This window comes from Sitodiplosis mosellana, unplaced genomic scaffold (genome assembly GCF_009176505.1).
Source record: "Sitodiplosis mosellana isolate CC-2019 unplaced genomic scaffold, AAFC_SMos_1.0 Smas_scaffold_6226, whole genome shotgun sequence".
Taxonomy (NCBI): Eukaryota; Metazoa; Arthropoda; class Insecta; order Diptera; family Cecidomyiidae; genus Sitodiplosis; species Sitodiplosis mosellana.
The window spans coordinates 12,848,079-12,859,735 of NW_022601467.1; the positions used below are offsets into that span (position 1 = coordinate 12,848,079).

Genomic DNA, 11,657 nt, shown 5'->3' on the forward strand with positions numbered 1-11,657 from the left:
AGAGAGAGAGAGAGAGAGAGAGAGAGAGAGAGAGAGAGAGAGAGAGAGAGAAAAACAACCAACGAAGAAAATCAATCCAAAGACACAAGCAAAAGCAGAAAAAAAGGAAAAAGAGGAAAAATAGATCATGTCGCGAAAATGGGACGGTGATACAATTTATTAACGTAAAACACTTAATATGCCGGTACCTTTGAGAGCGGCAAAGTTCAAAAGAATCTGTTGTTTACATAATAGTGGTCTTTCGATACGGGAAACAATAGAGTGGCAAGGATAAAAAGAAGCCGCAAAACTCATAACAGCTGGTACAACATAGCATTGCTCTCTTTCGTTCTGTGTGCTGCGACTGTTGCTGCTGCTGCGGCTGTTGTTGTTGTTGCTGTTGCTGGTGCTTCGTCTCTGTTGTTTTGCTTTGGTTCGGCGTTGATGTTCGACAAGAGAACGAGAGAATGTGTTTGAATATAACATGCATTCGAGATTGAGTGCGTTAGCGTACCAAGTGACTGAGTATTTTTATGATTTGAATTTAGATTTGTAACAATAAAGACCTTTAATATACCATCAGTTGAAGGTAATAGAGTACCAACATTGTGTGTGTGTGTGTGTGTATGCTTTCAAATTTGTTTGATTCTTTTTTTTCCACTCCCTGTGTGAGTGATTGCCTTTGCTCATGCCGAATAATTTCTATGCACTGGCATGCTTAGCATATCTTTCAAAGAAATTGAGGCAAACGAAAATGAAGCAGCAGCAGCAGCAGCAGCAGCAGCAGTAGAAAAGACATTCAAAAAACGACACACAAATTGGAAAATGAGTATGAAAAAAAAAATTATATATGAATATCAATAGATGCGAACCCATAATACGATTTTACCCACGTTCACGTCGACAAACAATGTAAAAAATCAATTCATTTGTAATCTCAATGAATCTTCGTTATTATAAAATGCACAAAATGAATTGAATGCAGCAACGGGCCACGGGTAGAAAGAGATGACGCAGAGAACAAAATGCTTTGCTATCAAAAAATTACAAAGATATTTGCCGCGCTGAACAAATTATTTATTTATCCCATCCGTGACTGTATGCCACAGACGGAATTGGATGAACCAACCATGGATTCTGCGTATGCATATGTATTGCTTGTGTTTTTATTCGTTCTTAAACTCGGTATCCATCCACGATAAAAGAAATTTTTTTGTATTCTTTTCGGTTTTTTATCACTTGAAAGACTGATGGCGACTGACCAGATGAGCCATCTCTAATGTGCTCAAGTTCCGTCCCTGATTACCTTTCGATTCGAGACGGAAGATGACTGAACGAATGCATATTTACTCACAGGAAATAAATCGCTTAACTCTATTGATGGGCTAGACATCATATCGAATGGGTTGAATTCAATTTCGGCACAATAAAGATGACGCATGTCATTCTCATTGCTCGACATTTTTATGTGTACGATTGTGGCCAACAAAAACAATATTCAAACACCAGCGCTCGTGGTGAATCCATTCTCAGTTTCAATTCAGATCCTATCTAAACACAGAGGCCATATGTGTGTGAGTGGGAACAACAGAAAGAGAGAGTGACACACAAAACAACAGAAAGAAAAATCTGTTACAATTTCAATGCCTTTGACGAAAATACAGCAACCAAAAAAATGCCAAAAAAACTGCCGAATATATCCTTTTTTTGTTTGCGATGGAAACAAAGCCGTAAATCCATTTTTATTTTATTTGGCCTTTGTGTGCGCGGGAGAATGATAAGATGGGAATGATGATGATTCTGGTCCTTTGGCGGCATCTCTTTCTTCTTTCTATTTAAACGGATTTTTGTCGCTCAAATTGCTCTTTACGACTATCTCGTGAGTGTCTAATGGCTTTTGGGAAAGGACGGCGAATTTTTTCCCCCTTACTATTTTAACAGCAAATAGATTTGGAGCGCTTTTGTTTAGAAATGGTATGTTTATGTATAAAAACCTATTATTCTTATTTCCATATCGAAAATCTGCTTTATATTTTAAACCCATTGAAATTTGTTGGAAAATAGCTTCATCGCTAAAAATGAAAGAGAATAAAACAAGAGAGAATTCAGCAGACGAAAGCATCACAACATGCATTTTGTATGTCTTCATTAGGTATTCGGTAATGATTCGAAATCGGAAATTTTTCCATTCAAAACATGAAATATCTCCTTCTAATATCCACTGAGAATGGGTTGCTGCAGGAAATTCACTATCGAATCAGCGAAAAAATGATATTTTCTGTTGTTGTTTTTTTTTCGATGAACTTTCTAATAAAACAAAACGAAAGATTCCTGCCCGTATGTGCTGAAAGAGCGATAGAGAGACGGTAAATGCAGTTCAATGAATTAATGACATCGCAATGTGAACGCTTCTAATCAGCGTGACTACATTGGAAACAACAGCAACAGCAAACTACAACACATCGAACTGGACACACTGAGCACATGAACCTCGACACGATGGCCACGATGTGGTGATGCACTGAATGTGGTGTTGCGTGAATGAAAATAAAAAGAAGAAGAGAGAAAAATTAAAAGAAATCAGCGCAAAAGATTGCGCATCGGGACACACAGACGCACACACATACAACACATCCATACAATTACACAACAGAGGGATGATTGAACATTGATGCACGTTATCGTAATTTTGTGCTATTTCCAGTTCTTTAATGATTAAATGAACGATCGATATTCGCCCTTAAGCCAACAAGTCAGTTATTGCAGTCATTACTAGCTTGCTCCGTGTGTTGCCACTCAATGTGCGTGTTATAGCGAAAACAATTTCTGCATGTTGATTTGTTCATTCGGCGCGCGAGAGAGAAATGCCGAAGAGGCCGACATCCACATTCGTACACCACACAATCTATCCATCGATTACAATGTTTTGCAGTTGTCAGAGGAGAGCGCGCACGGCGCATATATTCAGTAGGATGGATGCTTGCACGCGCAGATATTATTACTACCATTGTGATTAGTGTTTCTGTTGTTGTTGTTGTTTTATTATTTCGTGTTGTTTTGTTGCTCGGAACTTTCAATAACGAACGGGCCATGCACGAGCTTAAATCACATGCCACTTTTTTAAACATTCATCAAAAAGTGCTCAAGCATCCGAACAGAGAAAAAGCAGCAGCAGCAGCAGCAGCCACAGCAGCGTGTACATCAAAGCCGAGCACATGTATTCCGTAACCCACACAGTCGCATCAAGTGAAGTCTCTCGCTCTCTCGCTCTCTCTATCCCATTCCCAAATACACAAACGCACGCACACATCCATCGATCCGAAGCACGAACACATGCATATGGATCGTGTGGTAGATCCGTGCATGCGCTCAAGGTGTACGCATGTGAATCGAGAGTCCAGGAGACGATTGCTCGCCGATTGCGTCTGTAGTGGTTGTTTTGTTTTCAATGTGCATACGTCTGTATTGGATGTGTGTAAAAGGAAAAAAAAAGTTATGCCGTGCTAAGACAATCACAGTGTCTTCGGCTTTGATTTGAACATCGTGTGCTTTTTGTTGTTGCTGTCTTTCTCTCTCTCTCTCTCTCTCTCTCTCTCTCTCTCTCTCTCTTCATTCTTGGCACACTCAAACACACATTACAATTCCGTCGTGTGGTGTGTGCATACGTTTCGGTGAAATACCAACAAATTTGTAAAGGTACAACTTTCCGGCATAGTAAGCAAACGAAATCAGTTTGTATCGAGCGGATCACCTGAAGAGATGTGTGCTTAGCACAATCGAGAGAGCGCGCAACGACAACGACTTTGTTCAATTTTCGAGTCAAATGTAAAATTCGTTATCACAAAAACAAAAACAAGACGAGAAAAATATTTTTAAATTAAAACGATCAGAAGAAATAACAACGTAAAAAATACAAACGAATTTAAAGAACATTTAGGTGGAAAGACATTCGACAATTTGTTTTGGACTGTTAAATTTTTGGTTTTTGTCATTTCGAAAATGTGCTTTTCGGAGCGATTTTCTGTCAAATGATTTCCGAAACGACGAAAATCAAATCGTTTGAATTTTTTGGCGCAATCCTTGCTGAAATTAATTGTTAACGAACAAATACTATAAGTCGATTAAAAAAAAGTGCAGCCGAAATTCGTGAGGCACATGGCATGTGAAGTGCATCAAATCAATTTCATTTTACTTCTTTCAACATTGTGGCTATCGAGTATAATCAAGGAAAGAAAAAGGAAACAACGAATGTGATTCAATCATTTTCGTTTTCCAAAATCTTCCCCTCACTCTCTCAACAACAACAAGAAACGAAAAGAAAAGAATCAATATCGAAAAAAGAAAAATGCTCTAAAAGTGATTTGATACGAGAAAAAAAAAGAAATCGAAAAGAAAAGAAAGGAGGATTATTAACAATTACCAAGTGAAGAAAAACAAAACGGGTACGCGAAACAAATGCAATTATAACATTCAATTCGACAACAGCAACAACAACAAAAAAACTGCTGCATTACATTTTGGCCATTGATTCTCTTGTAACGAACGCATTCAATCGAAACCCACAAAAAAAACAATCAACAAAATGGGTAAACTTCAAGCGAACAAACGCATTGGACAATCTTCAAATCACATCACAATTATTATGGTAAGTTGACACATTTTCATATCGGACACAGACTTTTTTTCTTCTGTTGTTGCCTTTGTTGTAGCTCGGTTTGCATTCGATTTCAACGTTGATATTTGTTGTCGTCTGCTCAAACATTTGTTTCAACAACAAAAAACACAAACATATAAACACACACACATCCTTTTTCATTGACTTCATTGGCTACGAGGAACAAATGAGCAAATGGTGCAAGTTTTCGATGAATTCCGAATAAATTTAGTGTTTGAATGGGTTCGTGGCAAGAATTGCATTTTCAATTTAATTCATGCAAATTGAAGCATTTGATGATGTTCAACACAAAAAATAAACCCACTGACAATCGGCGCATATAAACAAAAGAATACAAAGGTGATGAGAAAGAGATTCAATATGCAACACCTGTTTTTTCTTCTTCTTTGCAATCTGAACTCAGAGCGAGGCAGCATGGACAGAAATGTAAACAAAGTGCAAAACTTATAAATAGTCAACCGAAGACTTGATAAAAAAAATATTCGACGGTTCTTCATTTTGTTCATACAACTTCCGAAAAGATGCAATCCTAGAATGAAAATACGGTTATTCACGAGTGTTTTGATTGAACTCATCCTAATATTACTCTTTTAAATTCTTTTTTTTTAATTTTTCTGCTGCCGCCGTCATCGCTGCTGCTGCGTTGCTCTTTGCAGGGCAATGAAATTCACTTTGATTTCATTCAAAACCGAAAGATCAAAAGTAGATTCAAGACAAGTACGGCAGTAGATCAGATTTATAGACTTCCTTGATTCACCGCAAAACTACAGATAAACTCTCTGATAGCGGTGAATGTAATTTATATGTTTTTGCTTTTGATCTCGGTATTTTTCACGTTTCACTTGTGATCTTTTTTTCTCTCTCTCTCTCTCTCTCCATTTCGTATTTTGCTTAAATGTAATTATCTAAAAGCCGTTATTCGCATAAAACCAAATCGACTAATCGACTACGGCGTGAACATTCTTCAGTTAGCACATACAAAATATTGTCCGATTATTTTCTTTTTTTTTCTTTTCCATATTTGTTTTGTTTGTCGGTTGTCGATTTTGCTGTAATGACTATACACATTTTGAATTGGTGGCCAAAGTTTTGATTGTGACTTTTGTTTCTCATCTCTCGGGTGCTCCTGGTCCGATTACAAGCCGATACACACAATTCGCTTTTTTCTTGGAATTTTCTGGCGTTTCCTTTCGCTTGATGTAAGAATAATGAAAGCTTTTGCACATGTAATGTGTGAAAATTTGTGCGGCAATTAAGATTGCCGGAAAAACAACAACAACACAAACTACAAACGGCTAGTGGCCGCACCGATCCTTTCGACATTTCGAATGATGGCTTTCGGCATTTCGAAGAGACTGTCATTCCATCTGCCTCCCTTTCCATTCAGCAATAAGGAAGATGATCAAGCTTCTTTTTATCATAAATCAGCACCTGTTTTACATTGTGGCCGGTTCAACACGTTGCTGCCGCCGCTGCTGCTGATGCTGCATCACAAAGAATCCGCACGACCACTGCCATTCCACTTAATTCATTTCATTCCATGCATAAAGTGAGAGAAATAATCCTCTCTCAGTCTCGCCCGCATGCTCGCTTGCTCGCTCGATCAATCGATCTTGGCCGGTCGCAGCTCTGTTCTACCTCGTAAATTTTGAACTGTAAATCAACCACAATTTTATGCCGACAACACAAAATACTACGCAAATCACTTAAAAATTACACCAAAAAATATGCACTCTCATAAGTTCGAGTGGAAAAAAGAAGAAGAAGAAGAAGAAGAAGAAAAAAACGCGAGATGCGCGCGCGATTGAGAGAGCTCTAAGGTGCATTACTTTGTACCGCTGGTAAAACTGCACCGTACGTATATACTTAATACATACGTGTAGATGGATATATACATATAGCTATAGGTTTGTTTTCATTGTTCGTGCCGCCGTGTATTTTTATTCATTGTTGCTGTCTTCGTATTCTCTTTTTCGTACATTTGTATGTCGGCCTATATCTTTGATTGGATTCGCGACCGTAAATCACACAGACATAACCGGCATGAGGTACCGAGAGTGAAACAGAATGTTCACCAATCAACAAGTGAAAAATAAAGACAAGAAGAAGAAGAAGAAGCAGAAAAAAATTGAGACTGCGCCTGTTTCGAATCGGACTGAATCCTAGCCTGACAGCCAGGTTTCGGCCAAATTGAAGATCGATTAGCAATGTCCTTCGCATTTCAATCGTTTAACCGATAAACTCTCTATTCCTTTGATAATAATCAATACCACCGATTGCCAAATACGAGAAACGCGATAGGAGTGGGCCGTTGATAATTTCTTCACATATTCCGACTGAATGGATGTTTGACATGCTGTTACTGTTTTTGCATTCTTACATTTTCTCTCTCTCTCTCTCTCTCTCTCTCTCTCTCTCTCTCTCCATCGCGCTCTTTTTCTCTCGTACGAACATTTGCATTGCCGTACGTGCGTTTTCCCCCATCAATTTGTGTTGGTTAATCGAATGTGTTCTGTTTGTGTGATGTCGGTTCGATGTCGGCAATCACAAGCATACATTTAAATGATCATTGGTCGTAATTATAAATGAACACGGGGCTTCTGCACAAACATACACTCAAAATTACTTCAATCATAATAATAACAACAACAACAAGAGCACACGGTTCAAGAAAACAACAACAACGACCGTGTGATTGCAGAAGTAGGCAGCTTGTTGTTGATTGCATGTGTAAAATGCGTACGGTTCATGTGTTTGGTTTTTATTTTTCAGCAGCATGGAAAACTACTTTTGCCTGCGAACTGGTGCGCACTGGCAAAAACACACACACACACACATTTCAAATGACCAAATCTGAATTGCATGAGCTCAAGTTGTTTTCAAGTGGCCGATGTTTTGATGTTCTATATTACTTGAATTCCTAAAATCCCGACGTAAATCGACGTATGTATAATAAATATGCGCAACAACATCAACAACAACGAACAAGAAGAAAAAAAAACGTTTCGAATCAAAGCAATTACAAGCATATTTCCTAGCAAGTTCACAATCATTTTTACATCACATGATATTCTAATCCAATTTCGTCCTTTTCACATTTCTGGCCATTTTACTTCCAATCCAAAATGTTTGCCAAAAAGAATTGAATATCGAAATGATTTTCGAAAATGATGTGGAGAAAAAAATAATAAAGGTTCATAAGAAATGCAGAAAAATGTCATACAATTAACTTGATAATTTATGAACTTTTTCCGTATATGGCGCTAAATTACAATTTATCGGTCTGCTTATGGCATGAAGCCTTGCTCTGCTGCTGTTAAGGTCTATTTGTCGCCGAATGCGTCGTTAGGCATCACAGCAAGTGCAACACAAACACAGACGACGACAACTTCAACAACAGCAAAAACAGTTTGTGTTATTGTAATAACGAGCGGCATCGTTCTGTTTTCAATTCCCATTAAAAACTAATACGCATTATACGTAATTCATAAGAGATATTGCAACGCGTTTATTTCCATTCATTTATCTCGAATTGTTGTTGATTCGATCCATTCGATCATGTATTTGGTTTCATTGATGTACTCTTGATGTTGCGACTCTTCCTGAATCATATTCATTGGCTGACTCGTTGAAATCGTTGGGCATGGCATAGCATTTGAGTTTATGTCGGATAGAAATTTCATACACAACCGATATAAATGATTCATGTTAACAAAATCCCTCGATTCGCTCGGTCTCAATGAATGTCACCAGTTGCGTGACAAAAAGGATTCAGTGTGCAAATGGATGCCAAAATGACTCAATTTAGTTCAAACCCATTTTGCATTGGTTTTTAAGTGGATAATGCTGGATGCGTTGAAGCAATTGCGTTCAAGAGAAATGCCAGATTGTGTAGAGTTGATGTTGGCACAGTAGAAATAAAAGATCTTTTTCATCCACCCTCGTCACAAATTATGAAGTTAAAACAATAAAAAAAAATTGTCGAAAATGTGATAAACAACACGGTGTGCATGATATATTAAATCATTATTACTGGGCAAACGTTTTGGCATGTGCACTTTAAATGTTCACCGTAGTTTCGCCGAGTTTCATTGTTAGGTTGTAATTTATTTTCAAATGGCTTCTCATGTCAGAGCCGAACGAATGCAAAGCGCAGCGCTTATCGTGTGCCAAATCGAATTGTGTGCACCAGTGAGTGCAATCCAGTGAGTGAATGCATTTTCCATGTTCCGGTTCTTAAAAAATGCTGCTGTTCGGCTGCACACAATGCAATTTACGTTGCATGCAATAAATGACTGACCACTAAAACACACACACACACACACACACACCCGAACACATTAAAAACTTGTCAAAGTTCACAATATATATTAATGCATCAATGGAGAAAACAACGTTGTACGCAAAAAGTTGCAGAAATTAACGCGCTTTTGTCAGATTGGAATGCGATATTCGATCAGAGTTGATATTGTGTGGCGGTGACCGGTGAGACCGTGCTCTCTCTATGTGTGCTAATGTACATGCACATTTGTACTAAATGTGCCGTACGTGACACCACAATCATCTTTTCGGTGAAACTAATAATTACTGTTTGTTTGTTTTTTTCTTCATTCTCTTCAGAATAAGTACTAACAAAAACAAAAGAATGAAACAGAAAAAAAACTGATATACAAATTATTTTTGGTATATTAAGCAAATGGCATTGATGCTCACTCTGCCCGGTCTAACAATCGAGTTAATCTCTGGTTTTTTTTTGCATCCTTTTGCTCCATAAATTTATTCTGAGTTTTGGAACATATTATGGCAATGATGGATCATATTTTACATGAAATTGTGCGAATGGAAACTTTACAATGGTCTCGATTCTTTTTCGGAGAGCAATAGAACCATCCCCAAGAACAAAACTTTGTACAAACTGAAATCGCCAGATTTTTAAAATTGATGTAATGCAAAAAAACAAAACAAAAAATATGCAGCAAAACAAAAGAAAACTACATTAAGCAGCATCAAAGAGAAGGTTGAGAAACGGAGGGAAAAGTGAAAGTTGAAGTGAGATAACGATATAAAAGTTGAATTCAGTGCATTTGCAGTTTGAGAGCATTTGAGTTGGAAACTCGAAAAGGATCGCAGTGAAAAAAAGAAGAGGCAAAAAAGCAATAGCAGCATCAACAGCAGTTGTAACGAAGCAGCAAAAACAAAACAAAACAAAAACAACACGAAAATCTCTTTTTAGTTAAAATGCTGAATGTTCTCTTTCTCTCTGTGTGTTTCTCGTTGCGATTGTACATGGCATTTTCGAAGCCAATGTGTATGGATTGGACGATGAACGTGTATCACTTAAAGGAGCAATGGCAATACACACAATATGTGCTTGCGAGCACTGTGTTGTTGGACGACGCGTGAGCTGCGCTCGATCTCTGTCTCTGTCTGTCATTCTCTCTGTTGCTCGCTCTCTGCACTACACACGATCCCGCATTTGCACCGTACAACACGAAGCTCGGTATGTGTGTGAATACGCTCTCTGGTCTCGAGCCGTCGTCGTTGTTGTCGGTTGTATCGGTTCGTAGCATGCCGAATAGCAAGGCAAAGCGAGAGCCATACACATACATGACACAGCATAGAATATATTGCCGTACAATTTTTACACGTTAATTGCGGCATTTTCTCTTTGATGTTGATCGGTAGGCATGTAAGTTCCTCAGCACAAATACATAAACAAATATGATCAAAGAGCCCGCCAAAAACACGGTGTTTACGTTCTGAATTGTATGTATATTATTATCATTATCATTATTATGCACCACGGATACAAAGGAGACGTATCTCTTAAGATACGGGAGCTTCAAAATGCTTTTCGATGCGCACAAACCGGCGCGATATACACGCGCTCTCTATTTATCTCTCACTCTTGCTCTTGCCCGTGCTCTCTGTGCGTCTGGGTTTTTGGGGTGTGAATTCCGCATCGAAAATACTAGTGACAATGGATTTTATTTCCACCCTGTACAGATAACTCATGTACAAATCAAATGATCACCTCGCATTTTAATATGCCACCAAGAGACTTCATCAATTTGAGATTGGATTATTTTATTGTGTGTGTGTATTTTTTTCTTCACCACTCGCACTTCGCCACATGATGTCCGATCCATTGAGTTGTTGTTATTTTGTGTTGTTGTTGTTGTTGTGTGTATTTTTTTTTTGTCCGCTCGCTCTTCGTATATTCATTTGAACATCACATGCGAGCTGTTATGTGGTGCAGTCTTTTGATCTCGAATATTCAATTGGTTCAGTTGGGTTTATCGTTGATTCGCTAGTGCTATTACTATTTGCGCACTTTCATTTTACCAGCGAAGCTACACTCTTCTTGCGGCTATTCACCGGGATAAAAAAGAGCACAAGAATGCCGTAATGAGGATTGAAAAGAGGATGTAAACATAGTAGCAATAGTCGCATACTTCGGTCAATCCTTCTTAAGCTACACTAATTTTCAGTTAATTTTTCTCTCTTTTTTTTGAACTACAGCCGCTGTCATTGCCGTCAAAGCTGCCGATCCAAATGAATAGAAAATCATAATGATGATCGACGACGGCGGCGGCGATGACGAAAAAAGCACCGCATTGAGCATGCATCCATAACACTTAAAATGAAATGAAATGCAAAAGAAAGACATACAACTAATTTGAAATGATCTAATTTCAATTGCATTCAATTGATAATTAATGTGTTGCAACACAAAGCCCAATGTATTTCACAGAATTACCGAAGCCCGTTTGTGTGTTTGTGTGTTTGTATTTGCTTTCGGTTTAGTTTGTGTATTCTCTCTCGGTGTGTATGAACGCGAGTGTTTGTGTTTATGTTTTTTTTTTTATCTCAAATGAAACAAAAAACTGCATGATTGAAGTAAACAAGCAATAAAAAAAGAGCATATATTCAAATAGAAACGGCATTTGCTTTTCTTTGCTCCTCTCTCTCTCTCTCTCTCTCTCTCTCTCTCTCTCTCTCT

General features: G+C 38.1%; 1 protein-coding gene across 1 annotated transcript in view; it reads left to right on the forward strand.

Annotated features, from left to right (window-relative positions):
- The first annotated feature begins 3,978 nt into the window (after nt 1-3,978).
- The window catches only part of LOC129579492 (palmitoleoyl-protein carboxylesterase NOTUM), a 10,552-nt gene continuing 2,873 nt past the window's right edge, over nt 3,979-11,657 (forward strand). Inside the window, exon 1 of the mRNA XM_055469625.1 lies at nt 3,979-4,624. Within this exon, the coding sequence (XP_055325600.1) occupies nt 4,562-4,624 (63 nt within the window). The 5' untranslated portion in view covers nt 3,979-4,561. The remainder of the gene's footprint in view (nt 4,625-11,657) is intronic.